Raw genomic sequence first — 27,515 nt, forward strand, 5'->3', positions numbered from 1 at the left:
TTCAGTACGAGCCAAATTTGAACTTATCCTAATATTGCTCAAATTCATCGAATATTTTTTACTTACTTCTGGCCATAAAATTCCTTTAGCTGACATGTAAAAGATGTCATTTAATATTGACAGCTTTGCATTTAGGTCCGGTAACAAACTTTCGATTTTCTCTCAAATTCGCGTTAGGTGGATTTGGCTCATCTCGAAAGAAAAAAAAATCTCCTCCTATACTCTCGAATAAAAAGGCGACCCACGCACAGGCATACTGCGGTCTTGCACACTGTATGAAATATACTTTGCTGTGCACCGTCACTGCTGCGTTGTTTGGTGATTGTTACCACACGTTTACCCGTTTGTCGAAACTGTCTTGTATCCGGACATTTTTTTTCCTCTTGAAAATGGTGTGTGTTAACGCACTTTTTCTGCATCCCCAGCCGAACTTATGCAGATTGTGCAGTAGAGTACTGCCGTCATTTGCATACGCGAATCACTTTTTTGGCCAACATCTGCAGATTTTTTTTTTTTTGCGTCAGCTTCTGAAACTGTTTTCAAAAGGGCGTATACCTCTGGAAAAAGAGCATTTCGTCCATAACAGCGTGCATCACTGCATATCCGGACAAACAACTTTCCCAACTGCTACCACTGGAGGAACGTTCATATACTTGTCGACATACATTGGCTGAGTTCCAATTCGCGGACAGCTTGATAGACAGGTTACGAAGCAGTCAAATAAGACGTCTAAAGGAAGCAGAATTGGAACGGCGCAGCGGTCCCCAACACAATCGACAACTTTATAGAAGACATGTTGAGTAACGTAAGCCGCAAGTTTCGTAATTAATATTACCGTTATTATTACAAACATTGTGTAATTTAAAAACTAAACAAAAGCACCTTCACCCTTAGTAAGCTGTACTAAATATTTCAATAACATAACAAGTTAATTTGTCACAACATTATTACACGAAAAGGTGGCGCTGGCGTCGCTTAGTGGTTTAGACAGGAAGGTAGCCTGCATCGTTGCTGACTTAAATGCTGTCTCTTCGAAGCAGTCTTCGTTGACTGCTTCGTTCGAATTGGAACGGGGCTTAACATGGCGCACTGCCTGCGAAGACGGCAAAGAAGCTGTCTAAAGGATAAATTGGAACGCACCCATTATTTAGCCAGAAAAAACATTGAGTACATTTCAAGGAAAACAAAGGTGCATAACCGAGCGTAAAAGTGTTTTTTAAATAAAAAATTCACGCATCTTCACGAAGGGAATCATGACGAGTGGGCGAATCACTGGGGATCGTTCTTACCGTAAATCACCCGTGGCATTGCTCACTCGCGCATGTAAACCAGTAACAACGCGTGTGTACAGTATATACAATTCCAATCCAATCCAATCCGATACAATTCAATTTAATCCAACGCAATCCAATTACGTTACGTTTCAACTTGGAACGTTTGCCACAAGGGGACGCCGCGAGCGCTTTTGTATTGCAATCAAAACATATTTTCAATGCGTATGTCCTTATTTGCTATCGCGAAGATTAAGCAGCCATCTGTTCTTAATTAAAAAAAGACAATGCAAATGTCATTAATGTATTGATGTCTTTCCTTAAATATTCCCATTTTCTTTTCTTTTCGCTCAACAATCTTGACAAGTATCAAATGCTTAGTTTAGAAATGTTTTGCCTATATAAGCGTCCCGTTCAAGATTCTTCTTACTTTTGGTCGGGCGGCTGAATCGAGGAACAGGTGGACAGACAGACAAACGAAATTCTCGCGTTAAGCACCCCAAAAACTTCATAAAATGGACGCTTAAAGTGTCGAGCGCAATAAGGAAAATCAAAGCACGGGAGGGCCACCTTGTCAGAAGCGCCCTCTGATTTCGTTGATGGTCACCGATGGGGTCACGTGGTTGACGGGGCGGTTTGACGGTTAACTGCACAGAAAAAAAAAAAGAAAGACAAAGAGAAGCTGCCTCGTACTGCCGCTTACACGCGCGGCGCCGTTGAACACCATTTTTGTAGCTAAACCGTGACACCCTATAAGAAAAAAAAAAAAAAAAAAAAAAAAACAGCCTATGAAAGGGTGTACACGACTATCACCTCACGATCAGTCAGGTGATAGAGAAGTGCACGGAGTATACTCAACCACTATATATAGCCCTCATAGATTATGGGAAAGCTTTTGACTTCAGCAGTCATTCAGGCATTGCGGGATCGGGGTGTAGACGAGCATTACGTGAAAATAATAGAGGATATCTATGACGGATCCACAGCTACCATCATCCTCCATAAGGAGAGAAGTAAAATACCTATAAGGAAGGGCGTCAGACAAGGAGACACAATCTCTCCAATGTTATTCACAGCATGCTTACAAGAAGTATTCAGAACGTTGGATTGGGAACAGGTGGGAGTAAGGGTTAATGGAGAATACCTCAGTAACCTCAGATTTGCTGATGACGTTGCCTTGCTAAGTAACTCGGGGGACGAATTGCAAAGCATGCTTACCGCACCGGACAAGCAGAGTAGAATCGTGGGCCTGAAAGTTAATATTCAGGGAAAAAATGGTTCTATATAACCTAGGAAGAGCACCGCGGTTCGAGATAGGTGGCGAGGCATTGGAAGTGGTAAGCGAATACATCTACTTAGGCCAAGTTGTGACCCCGGATCCCAACCATGTGGCAGAGATAATTAGAAGGATAAGAATGGGTTGGAGTACATTGGGCAGGCATTCTCATATAATGAATGACAGCCTACCATTTTTTCTGAAGAAGAAAGTGTACGACAGCTGCATCTTACCGGTACTCACCTACGGGGCAGAAACTTGGAGGCTCACAAAAAGGGTTCAACTTAAATTGAGAACGACTCAGAGGGAAATGGAGCGGAAAATGATAGGTATAACATTAAGGGACAAGAAGATAACGGAGTGAGTCGGGAACAAACGCGTGTTAAGGACATATTAGTAGAAATTAAGAAGAAGAAATAGGTGTGGGCGGGGCATGCAATGCGAAGGCAAGATAGCCGTTGGTCATTAAGGGTAGCAGAGTGGATCCGTAGAGAAGGCAAGCGTGGCAGGGGGCGGCAGAAAGTTAGATGGGCAGATGAGATCAAGAAGTTTGCGGGGATAAATTGGTTGCAATTAGCACAGGACCTGGATAATTGGAGATCTATGGGAGAGGCCTTTGCACTGCAGTGCGCGTATATATGCTGATAATAATGAAGAAGAAGATGATGATGATGAAACGGCAAAACGACAAAACACCCCTAAGGCTGTTTTCCTTTGTTTTTTTCACTAGCGTGTAAGAGTGTGAGTTATAGACAGTGATTTAATTTTACAGTGCACTGCAAAGCGATTGGTAACTGCATCACAGGCTCCCAGTGATCGCCTATTTTAACAGCGAAGCTTTTTTCGATTCGTTGATTCCGGCATTTCACAAAATTCGGTATAACAGTATAAAGAAAGAAAATCACCGGCAATGGCAGGATTCCAGAGTTAGAGTCAGTCGTCTCACCCGCTCTGCTACGACCGTGAGCTAGTACCCGAGAGTCAGACGGCTTACTCACTCGGCTGTGGCTGTGGGGAAATGAATCACGCCACCTGCCCCTACACAGAACACGTGATAAGGTCCACGTTGCACGGTCGGGCGCCTAGTTTAAGTGTGCGCGTTCCGTTCGTTCTGCTTCTTCGATTTGCTTCTGCTTCACCGTTACACAGTCAAAAATGAAGTAAAGGTCGTTGCGTCAGCGAAGAAGAAGCAAATCGGCTGCTATCGTGGACTTAAACGGTCGTGATGGTCGTGAAGGTTGCGTACAGCTTCGCTACCTTCAAGTCTTACGCGTTTAGTGTGAGCTTCCGCAATTTTTTTCTCTTTTTGCGTAACGCTCCGATCTGGGACGGTATTTTCATTTTTGCCCATTTTACGTCCATTTCAAAGTGTCTATTTTGAGCTATCCCTGATTGGCTGAAAACGGGCGAACCGGATGTGACACAGCAGAAGCGATCAGTTTCTGTGCACCTCATTGGTCAGAGGTCTCGCAAGTTCACCTACGTCACGGCTGAAGTGGACTCGAACTGGAAATTTTTGGAACGGACAAAACTCAAAATTCCTCCCCTGGTCTTCCGGTTGGCTGTTTTCTATTTAACCGAGTATAGCATGGCCTACCACTTATGGCAGGCATTCGGAATGCCATGCGATGCGGGTGAGGCGAGCGGTTTTAAAGGAGCCATGAAAACAAAATACAAGTTGGGTTTATTAGAAAGACTGCTTAGTCCCGATAACAATGATACCATTATCATCGCAATCTTCGAACAAATAATGGAGATATTAAAGAAAACGTGTGAAGCAGTCGCGACCTAGCCAATTCCCCGCAACTTTTCTATGACGTCACGGAACCTTGTTTGTGCGATTGGCGGCCGCCTAACTGACCTGTCGCGACGACACATGACGGGACGTCTGTAATGGGGCTTCTAGTTCCATTCGACCGCATCACTTGAATGCTAACGTGCAGTTAACGCACTGAAAATTATGTTTTATTTTTGGCCCGTATGACGTCATTCTTGCTCATAACACGTCACTGTGGCGCAAAATTTGAAGGTTTTTAAATACTTCTTGCTTTTTTTTTGTTAAAAAAACATCTTTTGTGTCTCTAATGGAGCTGAGTGAGATACTGAATCCTAGTTTTTTTTCAAATTAAACGAAGTTGTATTTTCTCCTCATGGCTCCTTTAAAAGGCGTCACCGCTCAACGCTACCTACTGAAAGTGCTCAGCTGCGTCATGGATAGAAAAAAAAACGGCGGACGTGAACACGACTCGCAATAATTGTGTCGTCTGCCGAGAAAACTTGCGCTACGGCAGAACCGTGATACGCAACGTGGCCTATACTGACGAGGTAGCGGTACGAATGGTGGACGGGGCCCTGGGGTTGATCCTCGAAATTTGCCCGCCTATCGGCAGAGGCAGCAGAAGCATGCCGGGGCGCTGTAGCCAACCACGTCGCTGCTGATGCCATCTTAACACTGACTATCTTAGCGGTATAGACTCTAGAGTCGAACGGCGGCATTCATCAGGGGCGCTGCTGTGTATGTTTTGCACTTTTAACTGGCAAAACAGGCTTTTTTTTTCAACTCACAATGCTGTCGATATAGGAGCAACGTTTGGGGCCAGGAAACGAGCGTTCCTGCTGAGTATATCAGATAACAAACTCGGGTGGTATTATCGATATCTTAGTTCAAATTAAGAAACAGGAGTGGACTTGGGCTGGCCAAGCGTAGAGAGACGAAATGACACGCGTTGGACCACCGGGGTGGCTATCGAGACACGGGGCTGGATGTTGGAGAAGATGGTTAGCTCGATGGAGGGGTAAATTTAGGACAACTCGGGGGCAAAGAGGGGACTCGGGGGGCGCAGGGCAGGGGCGGTTGGAAATTAATGGGAGACGCCTTCGTCCTGCAGTTTACTGTTTACTGCTGCTGCTGCTGCTGATGATGATGGTGATGATGAATCGCAGGTCATCGCGACGGGCCTCCTGTCGCTGACCGCGGAGGCGATCACGGACGAGCGCAACTTCGGCGGCATCCCCAAGCAGATGCATCCGATCTGCCTGGGGCTCATGATCATGGCGCTCATCTTCGGCTTCGCCAACAACTGCATGTGCCCCCTGAACCCGGCCAGGGACCTCTCGCCGCGCATCTTCACCCTACTCGCCGGCTGGTCCACTGAGACGTTCACGTACGCCCCCGCTCAACTGCTCTAGCCCGCTCGTCTTGTTCTTGCTACTCATCTCCTTCCCACTGCTGCACGCTTCACGCGTAGCACTCGATTTTCTCGAAGCCTTATGTGACTAGGAGGAAGGAGAAACGGTTGGTCTCGTGTACGGAGAAAACTCATCTGGCGCTACCTTATGCGCATGCGGGTAAAAAAAAAAAAAAAGTTTGAGAGGAGGTAGAAGTAAGAGGAGAGAGATAGGCTGGTTTTACAGATGACGTAGTGGCACTCTCACATCTACCGACACTGGTGAGGGGGAAAGGCGCATTGGAGGAAGCGAAAGAGAGTCGCGCGCGCTCTCTGTCTGCGGGATTCAAAGACGGAGAAATATTCGTTAGTTCGCATTTTTTTTTTAAGTTTTCTTCGAACTTAAATACAAATCCTACCATTTGGTGTTCTATTTGATTTTTCTTTTATTTCTGAGGTCTAAATTTTGGGCTCGTAAACACGTGGCGACAAACGAGCGTTGCTTATACGGTCTATATTGTACGTAGAATAGATCGACCACCGTTGCCACGCTTAGGTGCGATGGAAAATTCGTACAGCCGCGTACCCAAAAGTAGCAACGTACGCATTTACGTAACCGTGCAAAATTGGCCGATTCGTAGCACCATTTATTGGCTTCATGGGCGTCCGGTGAAACCGCGTACCAAGGAAATTAACGTAAATGACTTTCTTTGCAAAGAAGTCGCTTTATTCTAAATATCGCTTTGTTCGAAGTGTCTCATTGTCCCCACTGTTTCGCACGGAGGGCACATCGTCCCCGTATAACGACGCGAGTTTTCTGTACCGAAAACTTCGTTATAACGAGGATTAACTGTAAACGCGACTCAATGGATGGACCCGGATTGGATTCGTTCCATGGGTAGCGTTGCACATTCGACCAGATACGGTGGTCAGCAGGTGAATCTGGGAGGAAAGGCGAGAAGGCGAGGAAATGCTCAATGGTGCACGCCGCACGTAATCCGAGAGGTTAAGAAAACAGGGAGGAGGTCGGAAAAGGTGGATACGTGAGCGGGAGAGAAAGGGAACTTAAGGGAAGAACAAGTCACGGATTAGACGATGAATGCACGTAGATGACCTTCTGCGCTGCAGTTATTCTGCACACGTGAGTCCAGGGGCGGTATTCTCGTAACTGCCCCTTTTGAAAATGTCTCTTTTACGTCCCTTTCATCGTGACGTACTTCCGGTTAAGCAGTGGGCCTTTTATTCAAATAGCGTAACTGTTCTTGCAAACGCATTTTAAAGAACTGAAACCGTATCAGAGTATCTTTTATGTGTTTATTGTACCACGAGCGAACCAACAATAAGGCGACGAAAAATCGTCTGCTCCAAATCGTCTGCTCCGAGTAGCCCGGCTCACAGCTCCGCCGTGCTTGCATGGCGTCACATCCGGGTGTTCGCTTTTAGCCAATCAGGGCTCGCTCAAAAGGGACACTTTTGAAAGGGACACAAAAGGGACAAAACACGGGAATACCGCCCCAGGTGTGGCCGTCAATGCCACGGTGCACAGAGTGCCGTATTTTCGCGCTTATAACCCGCACCAGAAAGGCGAAAATTTCAGTGGCAAAGTAGGCGTGCGTATAATACACGGGATTTTTCCTTTAGTGTTGCTTCACGGTAATACGCGCTGTGCCGTGAAGCTCCTACGCAGTAACACTGACTGAGCCTTCCATGGCAGCGATCGCGCAAAACATAGAAGGACATGGAAGAAGAAACAAGGACGAAAAAAACAAAACAACATGGACCAACCTGGATGGAACCGATGATGACCTTGTGTACAACCGTGAAAACTGCGGCTCAAGTGATAGCTCTATAGCGAGAGCAGTAACACTGAGTGAATCGTGACTTCCGCCTTGCAGTGAGTGTATTCTACTTGCTAAATATACGCTTTTTCTGTCTACATAGTATGTGATCTGTTGCTTGAGCAGTAGCTTTGGAGCAGCCTTTCCTGTATCAAATGTGCGGGCAATACACGAGTGTTCTTTTTTTTTTTCTACCTTCCAGCGGGCTGAAAGTAAGGTGCGGATTATATGCAGGGGCGGGTTATGCGCGCGAAAATACGGTACTTCTAACGTGGTTCGCGGAAAAGCAAACCGAAACAGCCGCCAAATGTTGTTCTTGCTGCTATCTTCAGTGGGGACAGTGGAACAGGATGCAAACACGTTTTGGCAACTGCAGTAGACTCTCGATAAACGGAATTTGAAGGGACCGAAAAAAAATTAGTTCCGTTTAACAGGAGTTCCGTTTACTGTGAGAAATGTGCAAAGGTGCAAATTTATGTGCGTACACACTCTTAATGGCATTTCATGGAACTCGAAGCACTAAAAGGTGAATGTAGCCGATAGTTTTTTCAGAAAGCAAGAAAACTACAAGAGGCTTAGGCACAGCATTCACAAAGTTGATTTGGTAATAATGAGTCGCTGTGCACTACAAAATGCATCAATTATTTTTGTTTGAAACTTCGCGAGTGCTTACGAGCCACCGAATTCAGAAGACGGCAACGCGATAATAAAGCGCAAATACCACCACGATGGCACGAACGAGGCGGAAGGAGCTGAGCCCTGTAACCTCGGCGCCTTGAATCGAGACCGAACGACTGGAACAAGAACTGCGATGTTGCGTTCGTTGCGCTAACACGGCTAACCACAGGCAAATGAGGCTTAAAAAAAAAAAACACGGAGGAAGAAAAAAAAAAAACGAAACAGCCGGAACCGTAAAAAGCTGATTCTCATGTCAATGGATATCACAAGAAGTTCCAATTCTGGTTCCGTTTACACGGTGGCGCAGAAATTTTAGTTCAGATTACCGGGATTTTTTTTTTTTTTACGTTATCTGAATACAAAACCAACCGACCTACAGCCTACTGTGCCGTTTAAGCGGCACTTCCGTTTAAGCGATTTCCGTTTGTCGAGATTCTACTGTGTAAGGCCTCTTCCCTTGTCTGGATAACATACCGGCGGCGGTGCCACTGGTTTTATCTCGACGTGGCCGTTCCCGGCCCCTCCTCCTCTTGCAGCCTGCGCAACTGGAACTACGTGTGGGTTCCCATCGTGGGACCCCACATCGGCGCCATCCTGGGCGTGTGGCTGTACAAGGTGGCCATCGGCGACCACTGGCCCAACCCGCAGCTGCCCGCCGCCTCCAGTACGTAAGCGGCCGGGCTCTGCCCGCTGTTTTTTTTTTCCCCTCGCATCCCCACCCCCGTATAAGCTCTGTCGCTCTCTGATTCAATTGCCGTAGCGGTCTTGTAATGGAGGGTCTTTCTCTATTTTTTTCCTTTGTATCTTCTTTTCTGGCGTACCCGTGGTGTTACACAGCACTTCAATCACATCTTGCTTTGATAACTTTGAAGTTGCGAAAAGTACCGTTCGGTACCGTATGTCCGCAATTAAAGTTCATTATAGAAGCTGCAAGTGGAGGCTACATTGTTGTCAACAATCTGCCCACCGAGGGCGCCTAACTCACCGTGGAGGAATTAATCGACTATAGGCGCCGGGGCCTTGCGGTTTCACCTGCCGGGAGGGCAGACGGAAATGTCCTTTCAAGGCCCCTTTCACGGTGAGTTAGGCGCCCTCACCGGGGCACTTGTTGACGACAATGCATCCTCCACAATGCTGCGTGCAACTTCTGAAATGAACTATGGTATTCATTGCTTCCCTACCATTTTCGGTATCGATGGTCTCAAAACGCACAGACACTCCAAACTCACAAACGTTTGTAGCACGACGACAGGGAGAAGTCGCTACAAAATATGGGCCACTGCATAGAAGTTTTTTATCGAACAGTTTTGATCTTCTAGTCGACAGGGCAGACTTACCGACTTTCTCGCCAAAGACCTCGGGCAGGGCCTTGCAATGCGGGTTGCGCCGCAACTGTTCCACAAGGGAATGCAGTAAGGGTGAAAAACTTTTGCGTAACAGAGGCAAGACTGTAAAATTTTTGCTTTCCCGCTCCATCGAGCCGCAACAGGACCCTTGGCATTGCAAGGCCGCATCAGAGTGCAAATACTGGCGTGTTCTTAAGAACACAATTCTGCTGTAAGCGCCGTGTGCCTTCGTGGGAGTTTTTTTTTTTTTTCTATCTCTATCGTCAAATTTTGGAATGATTAGTCCACTTTCTGAAACGTTTTTATATCTACACGGCTGTCTTGGGCCTGTAGCAAACTAATGATCAGAGAAAACAATGTTGCTGCAAGCCGACGTCTGTCCGTCTACTGGCGCCGTTTCTAAGCTCTGAAGGTATCATTGGCTGGTCCTAACCAATCTCTGGAGTCTGTGTTCGACTCACCTTTTAAGTGTGATACCATTTGTTCAACTCAGTCCGGAATTCACATTCAGGTTTCCCTATCCGCCTGTCAGCGATGACCGCTGTAATCATTAAAGTGCCAGCTAGCTCTGCAGATCAGGGGTTCCGCATGATCTGGACTATTAGGGACGCCCATGCGAAAAGCGGGAAGAAAAAAAGGTCGCTCTCCATAATCAAAAAGACACGCTAGCATCGATAGTGGGCTACAGCAAAGCTTGTGACGGTAATTTTGATGGGCGACTACGAAAGGAAAAGGTCTGTTCGCACGAAGCCTCGTTTCACAGGAAAACGAGGCTCCCTACCCGCGTGTGCCGCTCCCCCCGGGCGTCGCATAAATGCGCATGCGCGCGTGTATGCGTTCAAATTACGCCCGAAATCAAGATTCGCGCCAGTGCTAAAAAAAGACCCCAGGAGCCTGCGAGTATGTTCTGGCATACAGCGCCCCTGCCTGTATGAAATACGTGTATCTGTCCGATCGATGTCTACATGCTTATTTTCAATGAGCGAACTCGCTCGCAAGAGCCAGAAGCGCCCGCGCAGTGCACTTTTCCTGTAGTTACAAAAAGATGTCGATTTATTAGGCAGTGTTCGGGATTGACGTTCAGGGGAAGCAGTGTATGAGTCGGGTAGCTCGTTTTCGGGCTTTATATTTACAAAAAATCGGGGGTAAAAATTGGGTGCTTTTTTTCAAACTAATAATTGGGGAGAAATCGAGTATTTTTGTTGAACCATTCTTAAATTCGTGTTTCTTTCGAGTTAAACCCACAGATTTACTGAGTGATTACACTCGGTTTATTTTATCAATGGGTATCACAAGCTTCTTAACTCTGACGCGTTAAAATTGATATTTGTTTCAAGCTCTTTATCGGGGGGATATCAGGGATATCAGCAAATGCTGCCCCAAATTCGGCGTTTGATTGGACGTTTATCAGTAATGATGACAGTAAAGAGCATCAATAACTTCGAAGAAATGAAACATTTTATTCACGAAAAGCTGGTCATTGATTGTTTACACATCCTTGTTTTCGCACATAATCATCATCTGCATGCGCAACATGTCGGTCTCCATTCGAGGTCTGGATCCGATCGTTGAACGTGTCTCAGCTGAGAGGAAGTTCTCTCGGCAACGCAGCTTCCATTATCTAGGCGCAACAATGTCAATGCGGCATTTGCCAGGCCGGGGTAGTGAGCGCGGGAGTCATGTCAATACTCAATGAGTTCGAAGGCTGTGTTTGTGGGCATTGCTTCCGCCGAGTTCTGGCTTAGACCGGCGGACCGTCAGAACTCGATCGTGCGCTTTGAAATTGTCTAAATCGGGTTTAACTCGATTCTCCTTAAACATGTTCGGGATGTAAAAATAAAGGTAAAATCGGGTTTTGCCCGAAAACGATCGGATTTGATTGTAGGGTTTAACGCGCTGACGCAACGCAGGCGATGAGGCATGCCGTAATGGAGAGCTCCGGATTAAATTTGACCGCCTGAGGATCTTTAACGCGCGCCGAAATCTCGTACACACGGGCGTTTTTGCTTTTCGCCTCCATCAGAAAAGTGGCCGCCACGGCCGGGAATCGTACCCGCGACCTCGTGCTCAGCAGCGCAACGCTTTAGCCACTGAGCCACCGCGGCGGGTGCCCGAAAACGAACAACCCTATTTATGAGTGAATGGACTCCGAGACAGTCGCATAAATCGTCCAAGCCAAGATTAGCGGATGGATGTTTCCAGCACAGAGCAGCATTTAAACTGGGAGCATCACTCAAGCAGCTGCTTTATGAAGATACACAGCCATTTCGGCGTATGTGCTTAAAGGGGCCCCAGAAGTCTCATAAAAAACAAATACACATGCACGCAGGGGCGCTGTGCGCAGTTTCTTTTATTATTTATTTCACTTTTTTTCGAACCACGTACAGGGTGTCTCAACATACACGCGTGTCAACGCGGAATCGATCGGATGGGAAGAACATGGTCAACGTGTGGTATAAAGGCAGATGATCTGAGTAGCTCCTTCCGGCTTGCGAGCCCCAACACGCGCAAATGAAGCGATAAATCACGAAGTGAAGGATTGAATGCTGAAAATGTGTTGATCGCCGTCGTTGTCGCGTCCTCGTGAGCTCCTTTCAACGGGCGTGGAAATACTGAAAGAAAACCAGGCCACACGTGCAGTATAGCGATCAATTGAAAGGTGACCGCTCGGGTGGCAACAAAACAAGCAGCAGAGCCATGTTACGGATATTATCAGGGGCGGTATTCTCATGTTTTGTCCGTTTTGTGTCCGTTTCAAAAGTGTCCGTTTTGAGCAAGCCCTGATTGGCTAAAAGCGAACAACCGGATGTGACGCCTTGTAAGCAGGCAGGAGCGCAATGAGCCGCGGCTTCTCGGAGCAGACGATTGGGGGCAGACGATTTTTCGTCGCCTTATTGTTGGTTTGCTGGCGGAACAATAAACACATAAAAGATAGTTTAAAATAGGTTTAGTCGCTTAAGATGTGTTTTCTAGACCAGTTGCGCAAAAGTCAACCCAAAGCCCGCCTACAACTGAAAGCACGTCACAATAAAACTGACGCAAAACGGACGTTTTCAAAACGGACAAATGCGAGAATACCGCCCCAGGGTTGGATCATGCAAGAGACAACGAGAGAAAGAAGGCACAGCTACATTCATCTCCTAAGTTCTGAAGACGGCCGCTATGCAGTTTGAAAGGCCCGCCGGACGATGCTCCAGCGATCACCTTCAAATTGGCCGTGACTGTAAGCAGTAAAAAGCGGCGCCTCCGGCCATGGAGTCATTGGTTTCTCTACAGCGTACCAGGAATTTTTCTTTGCGTGCGTGCGTTGGCACTTCTCGGCTAGCATGTTTAGCTGTCCATCGGGTGAAGAAAACGCAGCTCCATGCCTTTCGCGTGCAAGCATGACGGAGACAGTGCGAGGCTGAAGACTCCTCACTTTTGGTGATCCCCCTTTACGCGCCGCGTGGCGTGACGCCGAACTACTAGCACTGATTATAAGTCACGCAGCGTGTGAATTTAAATTTCGGAAAGTTTATAGTTCAACGCCAGAGCAATCGTTCAGCTGCGAAAGGTACAGCGCTCAGCAAACGCCGATTTCGCGAACCAGACGAACGGGCCTCGCCCCCAACATCACGTGAGCGGGCTTCTTCGCGTCTCAGTGTAACGAAACTCTCTGAATAGCGAAACGCTGTGCTGCTGTAGAGCCATGCTGATAAGATGGAGTGTAATCGTAGCGCCTGCGTTGAAGCCTTTGGCGATTGCCGTACGTCTCGTGGTTCAGTCGCTCGAGTGAATAACGTCTGGGGATGAGGCACCCTGTACGTGGCAGGCCAGCACCCTGTAAGCGCGGCGCCCGCTGCTCGTTCACGCAGAGGACCCCGCCGTCGTAGTGGTGTATGAAAAGCAATCGGCATCGCAACTGCTGCCGCCACCGCCGCCGCCACGCAAGACGTCACTGCCGGCACCGCCACCGGCCGCGACGACGGCCCGCCGAGCCTCGTTGGCTAGCACGGACGCGTCGGCCTCCAAGCCATCACTTCCGGCCCCGCCACCGGCCGCCACGACGGCCCGCCGAGCCTCGTTGGCTAACACGGACGCGTCGGCCCCGAAGGCCCCAGATGCCCCTCAGGCGGCCGGGCCGTCGTCTCAAGGATCGGATCGTCACTCGGCGTCCGTCGAGAAAAGCCACTAACGACACGAGGGCCGGGCCTGCCCACTTTGCGTTCTCATCTTGAGGTCTGGCCGTCTTCCGAATAAATATGTGGCCCCACGCTTGTTCGCTTCCTTCGGGGTCCATTATTGCATATGTAGTTCCTGGCAATAGTTTTCACAACTTGATGAATGAGTTTTTTTATTTTTGAGGTTGCCCATTCGAGGACATTATAATGGCTCCACGGACCCTATTCGCGCCGTATAATTTCAACAGGCCCCCAACGCGCACGTATACCTGGAAGGGACGTAACGAGCCAACTCCCGCGTTGTACTATCGGCGCACATTTTTATCATTAAGATTAGGTGCAGTCATCCTCTGAGGAGGCGGTATACGGCGGTTGCGCGTAAGTTTATAATGCTCGCACGTCATCGCTCTACAGACGAAACACAAAGCGCCGGAATATATACGGTACGACTCAGGCACCAATCTTTATTGCCATGAAATTCATGTAAATTCCGTGCCATAAGCTAGCCATGAAATTCCTTAGTGCGCAGACTGTTGCATGCGCCCTTCTTTCACCGCCATAAGACGAAACAAGAGTCGAGACGAGACACAAATCGAGACTAGACGAAAAGCTGGCCTACGGCAGCTTCATGACCAGCGTAAAAACTGCGCGATGGGCTTGGATCGCGGGCTTTACCGCTTCGCGTAGAGATTACGTCGATGCAATCAAGTGCGCGCCACATATGCCCCCCGCCCCACTGGCCCCGTTGGTTCCTACGAGAAATCATATCCGTGACACAATGTCAACGCAACAACCAGTCTTAAGATACGGGTCATTGCGTAGTCAGAGAAAAATGGACAGAAAGCAGATTTTATTGTTTCCTCCGCCATGTTATACCTGCCCACGCCTGTTGTGAGGATAAATAAAGCTTCTGCTTCCTAAAGTCCTGTTATATGTCCTCTGGTGCGCAAACCGCTTTTACTTAATTACGTTTTCCCGTGTTTTCTACGCTTCCGTTCGCGCATATTGGCGCGCAAAGCTTTCGTTTTGGGGTCTAGACAAACTGAAATACTAAATATTTGTAAATTCAGTTGCAAATTTCGCTGTTCTTACGGTGGCGTTCGTACAGGGTGTCTCATTTTGACGTGTTTTGGGCTGTTTTAGACGTTCTCTGCCGGTTTGCGCGATGCTATAATGCTCCATACCGCCGCAGGCGTGGGAATTGTTTTGACGACGAAGCACTGCTCCGAACGATTGCTCGGCATTGAGCCGTTTTAGTGTTGATATACTGTGCACACTCGTTAATTCAAACTCAATAATTGCACTTTATGGACAATTCGAACTATACAATTTGGTACGGTCAAGTCTCCTTAGAATTCAATGCGTAAAGAATCCCGTTAATTGTAAGCAGCTTGCACCACGTATAATTCGGACGACGCGCCGCCGAACCGGCGCCTGGCACATGGCCAGAAAAACTCACCCGGTGCCTACGCACGAGGCCGCGTCGCCTCCGGTACGCGGAGAAGAACGAAGGGAGAGGGTGAAATATCATCATCATCATCATCATCATCATCATCATCATCATCATCACCACCACCACCAACCTATCTACGCCCATGGCATGGCAAAGGCTTCTCCCATGAAATAAATCTCCAATTATCCCGGTCCTGTGCTAACTGCGACCAATTTATCCCCGCAAACTTCTTGACCTCATCTACCCATCCAACTTTCTGCCGCCCCCTGCCACGCTTGCCTTCTCTAGGGATCCACTCTGTTACTCTTAATGACCAACTGTTATCTTGCCTTCGCATTACATGCCCTGACCACGTCCGTTTCTTCCTCTTAGTTTCTACTAATATGTCCCTAACACGCGTTTGTTCCCTGACCCACTCCGCTCTCTTCTTGTTCCTTAATGTTACACCTACCATCTGCCGTTCCATTGCTCGCTGAGTCGTCCTCAATTTAAGTTGAAAATTGAATTAAGTTGAATTGGGGTTGCAGCGGTGGCGTAAAGGCACAGCATCCGCCTCGCGTGCCGAAGGACCGTAGTTCGAATCCCGGTGCCGGACAATTCCCACCGGATTTAAAAAGAAAACAAGCAACCGCGTGCTTAAGGAATTGCAGAATGAGGCTTGGGGTGTGGCCTGACCCCGGCGACCATTGCCGGTAACGCACTCCCTCACCAGAGCAGGATTGGCCACCCTGGTGTAGTCATGGCCACAACCTCCCATGAAAACGCCTGTTAACGAAATAGCATAAAAGCAATCTAAATCCTGTATGGCGTACGTTTTGGAAGACGCATTCTTTACGAACTGCAGTAGACTCGCGAAATCCAAACTCTCTGCTAATTCAAGCGAATTTTAAAACTTCGGTTGGCCCGCTATGTGTCCATGTATTTTTAAGCCGCTTAATTCAAACTGCTCCATTGAGTAAGTTTGATTCATTCGTTCTTTTTGCTTGTCCTTGTCGGAAAATATCTGCTCTATTCGCCGCTTCTGGCTGCACATTTGCATCCTGATATCACTAACTAGCAGTCACTAATAGAACCGATTACCTGCATACATGTGTCAAAGCGAAACCGCGAAACTTTCATGCAAAGACAAATCAGTCATCCATTCGTGATTTTTTTTTTCAGAGTGGGAATAGCACTTCAGTATTATGTGTGAATGTTGTATTATTAAGTATACGGGAATTTCGCATTACAACACTAGCTGGTATGTTGCCCCGAGTCATATTTATGAGAATTCTGATAATTCAAGCATCGGATAATTCAAACAAAATCCTGTGGTCCCTTCTTTGAATCATCGCGAGTCTACTATATACGTTTATGAGGACGCGAGTGCAGTGGTGTGCGGTGCGTTGACAAATAAGGACATATTTCTCACGTGAGAAGCGCAGAGTATCATGATCGATTGGCCCAAGTTCGAACCGTTTGAAGTTGTAAATGTGTGCTGGGATTAAAGCTACGACGGAAATCTTCCAATGGGAGGAGCGCGCCTCATCGGCACCAACCGTTGGGGGCAGCAGATTAGCAGGTCACCTGCCGCAGTGGTTCAGTGGCTATGGCGTTGTGCTGTTTAGCCCAAGGACGCGGGTTCGACTCCAGGCCACGGCAGCCGCTTTTCTGATAGAGGAGAAAAGCGAGAACCCCCCGTGTGCGAAGATTTCGGTGCACTTTATACATCTTCAGGGGGTCAAAATTGATTTGGAGCCCTCCACTACGGCTTGCCTCATAGCCAGGTGTAGCTTAATTCGGCGTGTTAAACCCCACAATCAATCAATCAATCAATCAATCAATCAATAAATAAATAAATAAATAAATAAATAAATAAATAAATAAATAAATAAATAAATAAATAAATAAATAAATAAATAAATAAATAAATAAATAAATAAATAAATCAATCAATCGATCGGGACCGTCGGGAAGCGCTCTGAATGTGCCTACATCCCGGCCTTGGCCGCTTGAAAAAAGAAGAAAGCGTCCGTGCACCCCTCCCCCCTCCTTTCTTTTTTTTTCTTTTTTTTATTTTTTCGACAAACGGCATTGGTTGGGATGCTACCAGGCAATGGCGTACGGCGCGTCTTGGGAACCTTTTCTTCGGCGCTTTGTTGGCCTCGCTTGTTCATCTCTTGCAACTGCTGCTCGAAGTTGGTGCAACTGAGTACACGATGACAGCGGCTACTCGAAGCATGAGCGGGCCTACAGGGTGACCAGGCTGAACCTTCGGGGGCACATGGTGTGCATTCGTAGAGAACCACTTAAGCTTGATCTAATGACACCTAAATCAACAAGTTTTGGAGTTTAAAGCACATACTGTGGTCGCCTGCACCAACAGAGCCGCTTCTCTGCTGTCTAGGTGTATCTTAACCTCCCTTTGAATGAAATGTTTTTCGACACGAACGCAACCAGTGCAGGATGCACCCAAGGGCAAAGAAAAGAAAAAAATTTTCTTGCGACGACGTATTCGATAGAGACAACACGCAATCGCGATTTACCAAGTGTCCTGGTATCATTCGTTGAAGCATATTTAAATGGGCCGCTGGAGAGGAGCTGATATAAATTCTGCAGAAATTCAGAGAAATATTTACCAATGCTTGGCATTCTAATGCCGCCTGTCTTGAGTGTGAGTTTTTTCCAGCCAAATTTTTTTTTCTAAATCCTGTCTGACCAATTATCTGCAATTACGCTATTATAACGATTACAGGTGAAACTTTCGTGAAAACTTCAATATTGTGGAAATGCAAAAAGTTACACTGTTCACCATTTTCCGTAATTGTTTTATATTTTTCTTACTTTTTTTTTAGTTTTTTGAAAACTTTGTTCGACCAATTATCTCCATTTACGCAATTATAACGATTACAGCTGAAACTTTCGCGAAATCTACGTTATTGTATAAATAAATGAATGATTGAATGAAATGCCACGCGGTATACATTTTGACATTTTCCCTTTTTTTCTTTTTTTTGTTATTTTTAGTTTTTGAAGATTTAGTTCGACCAATTATCTCCATTTACGTTATTCTAACGATTATATTTGGAACTTTCGCGAAATCTGCATTTTTATGGAAATGCAGGGCGTTACGCGCTCCTGGCTGTGGGGGGTACTCGGCAAAGAATGGAACGCATTAAAATCTAAGCTCCCTTTTGGAGGCACTGTAAATTGTCAACAGCAGAAGGCGGGGATCTGCGATTTTCCCACGCCGCCGACGACGCGTCGTGCGTATTTCGGTTGTTTTTGTCTCTCGCGTTGTATATAAACTCAGCTTATCAAGCATCTTCACTGCTGCAACTGAAGCGAAAAACGCAATAGTACAGCAATGGCCGTAACTTTGAAGGGACGCTGCAGCCGCGCCGCGTTCACCCTTTCCTTCGTGCCTGGACGCAATGCGAAAGATATAGTGCACACAGCGGCACTGCGTTATTTGCTCGTCGCCGTAAATATGACTCCAGTTTGCGCTTTGCTTTTGATGCGAAGTAGCTATCAAACGCGGTTATTGCTGCAACTGAAAGAGCGACGTCGCTCAAACGCCCAAACAATGCTCAGACCGAGAAAGAGAGAAAAACTTTTATACGTCACCTGATGGGAATAGAGCCGTATTATTTGGCTCTTTAAGCAATGAATGCTTTGTACTTTAAGTAATCAATACGCTTGTTGATCGCGTTCTGAAAGCATTTCGGATCTCGAAAATAGTTGGAAAAAAGGTGTTTCAGGGTCCCTTTAAAGTGCCTAAGCAGAAAATGCGCATTCCAGTCTTCCGAAGACTGCAAGCAGTTGGGGTAAGGAGGGCAACCAAGCTTTGTGAGTGTCTCAAGGCTAGAAATAATCACGTAATAAGAAATAACTTTCCTAGCAAGTCTTCGGCTCTCATTGGCCAGTTCGGCTTAAGCTGTCGTCTGCTGCCTTTTGTTTCGAGCTTATGGCCCAGCGTTTTTCTTTGCTGCGCGTGTCTCTCCTTCTGCAGCTGAGCCCATCGTCGTCGTTGAGACTGCAAGCGCAGCGCCCGTTGCCCACGAGGCGTAATGCGAGCCGATAACTCCTTCGCTTCGTGGCGGGGCCCCGGATATGCCCTTCTTGCGTTCAACACGGGCTCTGGAACTTATCACCGACTTGGCGTCAATCTTTCTTCCTTTCTTTGCGCGCTTTCGTATCTGTGTGTGGGCGTGCGTGTGTACTACAGTGCAAGCCTCATAAGTGCTCTGCCGTACACTGAAGTGCGGTGTACGTGAAAATCGCTTGGTCTGTAGGAGAGACAGCTCACGTATGATGCTGTTAATTGAGGAAGGAGTCAAACGAGAAGCCGCTTTTTAGCCTGAACCCTTTCCTCCCTGCTTTTTTAACTAAGTACCGTAGCCCATGACTGAGAGGCGGTATACTGAAAACAAGTTTTTATGCAAAACACCGCATATTTTCTAGTTCTATTCGCTCACACACATCAGGCATCTGCGTATCTTATAGCAATGAAAAATGCTGAGCGAGCTTATGGCGCAGAGATTTTTTTTAGAAGCTAAACAATGACGGTGCAATGGGTTGCGCCGCCTGTTACTGCGTTTCCACTCCTCCTACGGAAACACCGCTGGGAAGTTATTAAATTAGATATGAAATAGCTAACGAATTAATTCGGAACCTTCCACTACGGCACGCGTCATAACCGAAACGTAACTTCGGCGCGTCACCTCACTCCTCCCCCCTGTCCACAAGAAAAATATTACACTCACCTTTCTGTTTTTTTATTTATTTTTACTCGGCTTCATTAAGCGTTTTGCTCACTCGATCGCTCGCTCGCTCTCTCGCTCGCTCACTCACTCACTCGCTCACTCGCTCACTCGCTCACTCGCTCACTCGCTCACTCGCTCACTCACTCACTCACTCACTCACTCACTCACTCACTCACTCACTCGCTCACTCGCTCACTCACTCACTCACTCACTCACTCACTCACTCACTCACTCACTCACTCACTCACTCACTCGCTCACTCGCTCACTCACTCACTCACTCACTCACTCACTCAGAAATAGCCTAGAATTACCCAGATACTCATGCGATAGCCTGGCTTTCTCCTATCACTCACTTTGTGTCGGTGCACTGCGAAAATTAACTCGAGAGGGCTAGGGGTGCCACTTGTCTTGTGTGCGAATACATCGCGAGAAAAAGAATGCTGGTTCGGAATAAGGAACGCGCGGCTGGGTTGCTAGGAAACGCTCGGGCATGCGCAGAGCTGCTCTCCCGCTAAGCGGAAGAATACCGAGCCAGCAAGAAAGCTGAGCTACGCCGCCTTTTTTGGCTGTCAATGTGTGTAATGGCATTGGTGCGTATACAGACATACATGAACAAGCGCCATTGGTTGATTGTTTGGCAGAACGACTTGTGAATCCTGGCCAAATATGATAATGTGGAGCCATTTCATGCAGTTTTACGCACGTCCCCGTTTCTTTGAACTGAATGTGTTTTTAACGGACTTACGTGTCGTAAGCGTTGTTGAACTTCTCATAACAGACAAGCCACGCGGAATGCGCGCACTGAAAGCTGCAAATCTGAAACGAAGCCGGGCTGTGGTGATGTCTCTGCTATTTTGTATATGCATAACAACCTGTACCTTTTCTAGGACCTTGCTAAAACATGCAAGAATAGTCCGGAATCGCCGAGGGCAGTACCCCAGTCTCTCGCTAATGTACTTACAATTCACTGCATGAAGCGACGCTCAATTCTTTATAGTCGTGCATGAGAGAAACGACAACATGTGCAGTACATCGAAAAAAAAAAGCCGAGCCGTTAGACGCTAAAACACACGCACACACTAAAAACCACCTACGATGCTGCAGCGCCTGTTTATCGACCCACCGTATACGAGCGGCGCGGTAGCAGCAACGGCAGCAACTGATAACCCCCTTCCAGCGTCACTAGGTGCCTCATATTTTCGCCACCGTTTAGATAATTGCATCCGCGTGTGGTTGTATACAGCGGCGGGTTTAGCCTTCAATGTGCTTATCTTCCTCACTTGTGACATGCGCGGCCTCGCTTCGGAGATAAGTCGTACAGAAACAATCGCATTGCTTGGTGGCGATGAGCGGCTAGCTGGGGCTGCTTGAGCTTTTTTCTGCACATCTGAGTGACAGTAGGATGCCATTCGATGATCACCAGCTGCGCCGGATTATTTAAATGCATTCAAACTCATTTGCATCGTCTCGTATCGTCACTACCATCCATCCCAATGAAAACTGTGCACGTATGAGAACCGTAAGTTTTGCCCGAAACTCCACGTAATTACATTGGATTTGCTTCGCGACGCTGGCATGCGGTACAGCACTCACGCAGGCCGCAGTTTCCGACAGTGGTATCCCTATTAAATAATGACACCTGTAAATCGCTCCTCTTTCGCGAACACTTTTTTCGCAAGGAAAAATAACCGTTTCTAACATACGGGAGTTTCGGAAACTGCGGCACAGAAAATGCGCCAGCAGTGACCCTTGACTACATTGGGAACGGGCCACTAAGGGACGTCCAGTGGCGTCTCTGTACAAGCAGCGCTCATGGCCTGTGCAGTTGACTTTCGTTCCGACATAGGTAATCATAGGCTCTGATTAGTGCGTCCTCCAGGTTAAATGCATCTCATTAAGACGGCTCCCAAGGTGGTATCATTGTAATGCAACGAGAATTGTGAGTTCTTTACAGTTTTTGTTTGAAAATATGATAGATACCAATATTGAGTAGACCACTAGAAAGCACAGTTTCTTTAATAACTCGAGTACAAGGCAGCTCATCTAGTTTTTTCTTATTGCTTCGGAGTAGCCTCTGTTATATAGTTTAAATGCCTTGCCGCCGCTGGTGTTGTTTTGTGTGGTCTTAACGGCAGTGCGTGCGTTTAAGTTCATACGTGCTGGCGCTGTGAACTTGTCAGAAACAAGATTTTTTACTCCGCGCTGTTTTTTCTTCCCAATAAACTGGCTGCTGGTGTTCTGATAGCCGCGTGCACTTCTACGACTCGGCAGCTGACTGGTCTCCGCATTTATAACCGCAGCGAGATCCATATGTTATCTTGCCTTTTTGCAAAAAAAAAAGTGAAGAAGGTATGGTGTGTCTTCTTTCTGTTCGTCCTGTCTGTTCTAGCGCAATTTTATTTCCATCATGTCAGACCAACTAGCCCGTCAGATTGATTTTTGCTCCTGCTGGGCAAGGCGAGGGGGACTTGGGTGTGTTCATTTTTTATTTCACAGCTCGTTTCCAGTTTATTCCACTCTGAGCATCCTACATCATTCTGCTATGCTTTCTGAATCGTGCCGCTTCCGCCTTCAAAAAATAATAATAATAAAAAGAGAGAAACGCCGTCGGATGCAAGACTGTTCCGTGTTTATGGCACTTACCCGCGTGCGGGATTGGATAAAAATGAACACACACACCACTCGCTACGCTAGCAATGCTCATTTCCTTGCTTGCTCGCTTCCGTGCTTACCGACTTGCTCACTCAGACGCTTCTCCTCCGCACTTTACGCACTCATCGGCTTCCTGCGGAAGTAGGTCAACTGCCGCTTCTCCTGCTTAATGCGATAATGAACTGTGTGTCGGTACAACATGTAGCTCCCCCATCACGGCCGAGTATGTCGCTCTTCAGTGACGCTCTGCGACCAGCTTGTGTTCGCCGACTGTTCACCGACTGCCGCAAAACGGGAGGACTTCTACGACGTCACCCCAACAGCCTGAACAAGGATTCGAGAATAAGTTCAGATACACCGTAGGGCATGCTGCCTTCTGCGCTGTCATTTTCTCTTAAAGCTAGGGGTGGTGATTGTGGTAAAAACATCTTTAATGAGAATTCTCGGGAAGGGGAACGGGATGTGGTCAGCCTCCTGTGTCCAGGAGGCCGCGGGCCTGCGCCGAATTCAGGGCTCGTTGCACCAGGGCTCGTTGATGCTACGGCGCCGAGCTGGTCAGCGCAGACTTCCACTGCTCAAGGAGAGAGAGAGAGAGAGAGAAACATTTTATTGAGCCGGTGAAGTGGGAGTGGTTCCTTATTCCAGGAAGCCATGCGATGAGCCGGCAGCCTTCGCTCTGGAGGCCAAACGTGTCTGGACGTCCAGATCGCTGCTGGTCACAAGGTTCTCCCACAGCTCAGGGATTGGAAGGGGGGATGGAAGAGGGGGGAGGTTGGGGTTGTGCTTGCACTCTAAAATGATGTGGGGAAGAGTACCGGGTTGTAAGCAGAACTTGCATGTGGCCGGGAATTGCGTGGGAAACATGCGATGGAGGCGGACTGGGTGAGGGAACGTATTGCTCTGCAGTCGGCGAAGTAGGGATTCTTCTTCTTTTGAGAGTTTAGGATGCGGAGGAGGGAAGTGCTGTCGCTCGAACCGGTAGGGGAGTGGATGGGGTGAAGGTGGTGGGGATTTGAAAACTTAAGGTGGTAGGTTGTGAGAGGGGTGTGAAATTGTTGGCTGGGGAAAATGCGAAAAAGGTCTTGGTGAACACCAGACAACAGATCCATGGCACATTGAGAGGTCGTCTTGCTAAACCCGCGTCCAGCCTGCCAGAAATGGCTCGCGCACCGGCCGGCGAGAGCCACGCATTGGCCAACTGAAGTCCCGCAATATAGAGGGCATGAACATCGGGATTCGTCAGTGACAATTGCTCCACCAATAAAGAAAGCCGCATAGTCCAAATTTATGCAGTATTGTTTGGAATACCTCGTAAGCATATATACGCATGGGATTATGGACCAGGCTGGTTGTCACGCGCACTTCGAGACCTGCAAGTTTTTGTATAGCCTTGGGACTCTTGCGGTGGCGCGCCCTGCTCCCTCGTCGTCACCGGTGCAAATAAAGAGGGCAATCTCCTTTTCTGGCGCGCGCCAGTTCTGCCGGGACGCCAATACCGCGGGATTCCTTTCCCTTATGAGTACAAGCGCGGCGATCCCCGTTACCTGTGCGCTATCTACTGGTTCGCTTCGAACCCGCTGTTCAGCCACTATGGCCTATTGGTACAGTTTCGGATTCTTATGACAGGGACTGGAGTTCGAGCCCCATTGATCCTTGACAGATATTTTTTTTTTTTCCAGGTGCCGCGTTCTTTTTAAATCCTTAAATGTTCCAGGTCATTTCGTCGCGTTGTTTACGTAAATAAAGGTTGTTTGATTGGTTTCCATAGCCTATCATACCGTTTGACAAGCGCCGGATGCACCGGCCTTGTACTTACATGGGAACATAGATGTCGCACCTGTGCCAATCACGGGGCCAGTGTTGCTGATAGGGGTTGTCGCGTAGCTTGCCTTTTCGTCCATTAAAAATATATTGATGATGATGATGATGATGATGATGGTAGTGCCCGCACGTTGGCTTTGCTCCATTCTGCGCTCTCTTAAGTAAGGACATCACGTTATCTTGAAAGCCTTACTATTGGGTAAACCATCAGGTAAAGCAGGTTTGCAGGTTTATGGGATAAAGGAAATTTCCGACAACAGTAGCGAATTTCCAAAATTTAGCTCGTCTAACTATGGCGTCAATACAACTTTTTGAATGGTCGATCCCCGCGTGTCGCTTGAACGTGGCGACCTGGTGTGTCGGTTCTTTTTTTTTTCCTTTTCGTGGAAACTCGTGCACACATTTTGGATTTAAACCAAACCTACATCAGTAAATAAAGTAAGGCATGTCAGACGTACACGGGCGTACACGGGCACCTCAACATTACTTTTTTTTTTTTATGTGAGGGCAGGTGAAAGCCAGTAGAAACTCCCAGGGCCTGTTGGAGTGAAAGTTTTGATGAAACAACCCGCCACTGTGGCACGGGGAACTACGCAATGAAAAGTCATCCGGTCTGGATGTAAGACTGCCAATTAAGGAACGCAGCGAAGCGTCGCGACGCCCTTCGTGGCACACGTTGAGTAACCCGTAAATAGTGAAGACCCACGCGTCCGAATTATGGACGGCATAACCCGCCGGATGGGGAGAGGTGTCGAAAGAATAACGAGACGATCATGTGCAGTCACCCAGAGTGATACAGGACAGAAAATGTGCGCTTTCTTTAAAATGACTCGGCCACGGGTCGTTTTAAATAAATTTGTTCTCGCTTTTATGCTTCACTTAAAGCACGCCACGTATAGCTCTTGCCAGGTGATTCAGGAAGCCTTGGTACGCAGGGATACCGAAGTGGCGTCTGGCCTTCGCCCAGTCGCCACCAACCCTCAGTGACTGCGGCTTGAATAGATGTCTGTTGGGCGTTCACTGCAAATTTACTGCACATGATGTCTGTTGGACGCTCCACAAACTCTACCCCACCGAACGCAAAGTAATGTCTCGACTCCGATGTGAGTGCGATTAATAACCTATCTGTTGACACCAACGTTGAGAATCGGGTTGAAATGGAGCAGAAGACGCACGCTGGTGCTTTTTTTTTTTTCTTCGGTGTGCGGGTGCATGGCATAAGCCGCGTCATGTCCGTGGCGCTTCGGCCATGTCCGTGGCCGTTTCCAGTGTTGCCAACCAAAGAAATTGACAGCTTAACTTTTCAGTGAATACCATGTATACGCGCGGGGGATTGACGAAAAAAATGTTAAGTCCAAAATATCCGCTTCAGCGCAATGTCCACGTATGCACACGTGGCGCGTCAGCATTTACTGTCCTTTTTTGTATAGGAGGCAACTATAAGGTGCGTAAAGTATTTTCGGTAAGGCGGGCATTTCTTTTTTTGCCGCCTCTTTGAGTTCGGCTCAGTAGGAGTCTCGCACAGAGCCTGCGTCAAAGAGAGTGGTCGGAGGCAAGGGAAACAAAGCGGCAACTCTGTTGCGTGTCTCTTCGCAGCGGACGGAGAGGCGTCGCCTGCGAGGTCGAAGCTGACTGACTGCTGCCCAATGCGCAAAGTCTCTACTTCAAAGGCGGCAGACAGGCGTAAGTGTTCAAGCACGACCGCTGCGCTCGCACCAAGCGAACATGCCCTAGCGTTCTGCGCGGCGCCTGTTAATACTGCTTTCGCGATTCAGCCAATATACACACATCGCATGCGTGGAGCCGCTCTATATGGGAGCTCGTGCGTTTCGTTGTATTCGCGGTGCTCAAGCGTATTAAGTCCCCACGGAGTCCCCATTTGTGCCCTTCCACAAGGCGTTCAGTATCCTACACCTCGCTGGCATATGCGAAAACTTCTCGTGCATTCGAAATATAGCGGTCACGGATGTGCATAAGGAGCAGTCGTCGAATGGCATCGCTCTGCTGCCGCGAAAAAGTTGAGGTGCTTAAATGGAAGCCTGTATATGATCCTCTTGCGTGAATCATCATCATCGTCATCATTGTCGTCATGTTCGTTGGCATAATCATCATTGTGGTTTTGTTTACTGTAGGACCAGGAGGAGGAGGGTGAGGAGGAACAATAAACCTTTTTTAGTCTGAATTCTGGACTCACGGCAACGGGGGGTCTTCTCAGTCTAGATATCCCTGGGCGTGCAGCGTGAGGGGCGTTAACCCCATGCAGCATCAGGAGCGTTAAAGTCGCCGAGAAGTACAAGGCGGTGATGTATAGTCGTGGTTTTAATTTTCTCTGAAGGATGGAATTGATACAAGCAAGGGAGGGCTGCGAGGGGCTGTAGATGTTAAGAATAAAAAAAAAACCGGTGAGAGTTTTCTTTGGGGGTATGAGTTCAATGAAGGTAAAGTAATGGGAATGGTATGTGCTTGTGCAGTGTGTGATTTATGAACGAGTTGTACGGTGCGAGGCTAACGTGAATGCGTTCACGTGACGTAATTACGAAGTAATACGTGAGGTGTTTCGGTTTCTTGTAATTCGATCACATAGGGAGAGTGTAGTTGATTTAGATGGGTCAGGGGGGGGGGGGGGGTTTGCTTGCTTCTATACATACCACCATTCTACTGCCATACAGTCAGTACTGAAGGACATGGGTTGGACGCTGGAGGCCTGGCAGACATCTTAGATGAGGGGCTCAGGCTGGTTGAAAGTTGGGGTGGCCTGAGAAGTAGTCGCCTTGGCTTTTTTTATGGGGTGCGGGCATGGTTTTTTCCCAAGTTCAGAAATGATGTGCTCGAGGTTGGTGAGGCGGGCAGCCAGGACGAATTTTCTTTTTCAACTACGAAGCTTTTGATAAAGCTGTGGAGCTTTCAATTGTAGCCGTTTGGCTGCATTTCAGGTAGATGACGGATCTTCCTTTCACAGAAACTTACTTCACCTTGAGGGCTTCCCCAAAACTGGTTGTCGAGTGCCTATTGTCTTCTTATCGGGATGGTAGGCTTTGCTTCGCTTGCTGCGTATACGGCACCGAGTCGGACGAAACAGTTCATCTCGTGCTGCTGAGTCGGGTGT

The 27,515-nt window shown here is 47.7% G+C and overlaps 1 protein-coding gene across 4 annotated transcripts in view; it reads left to right on the plus strand.

Moving 5' to 3' along the window:
* The window catches only part of LOC144169581 (aquaporin-9-like), a 114,719-nt gene that overhangs the window by 82,166 nt on the left and 5,038 nt on the right, over nt 1-27,515 (plus strand). Inside the window, exons 5-7 of one of the 4 annotated variants that reach the window (XM_077698820.1) lie at nt 5,491-5,711; nt 8,767-8,894; nt 13,431-13,769. In XM_077698820.1, coding sequence (XP_077554946.1) covers nt 5,491-5,711; nt 8,767-8,894; nt 13,431-13,750 — 669 coding nt within the window. In that variant the 3' untranslated portion in view covers nt 13,751-13,769. Of the gene's footprint in view, nt 1-5,490; nt 5,712-8,766; nt 8,895-13,430; nt 13,770-26,005; nt 26,093-27,515 lie in introns of those variants that run through there. The other 3 variants (XM_077698819.1, XM_077698821.1, XM_077698822.1) reach the window with 3 other exon arrangements.

Source organism: Haemaphysalis longicornis, unplaced genomic scaffold, assembly GCF_048455015.1.
Source record: "Haemaphysalis longicornis isolate Haplotype H1 unplaced genomic scaffold, Haemaphysalis longicornis Haplotype H1 scaffold_2, whole genome shotgun sequence".
Lineage (NCBI taxonomy): Eukaryota > Metazoa > Arthropoda > Arachnida > Ixodida > Ixodidae > Haemaphysalis > Haemaphysalis longicornis.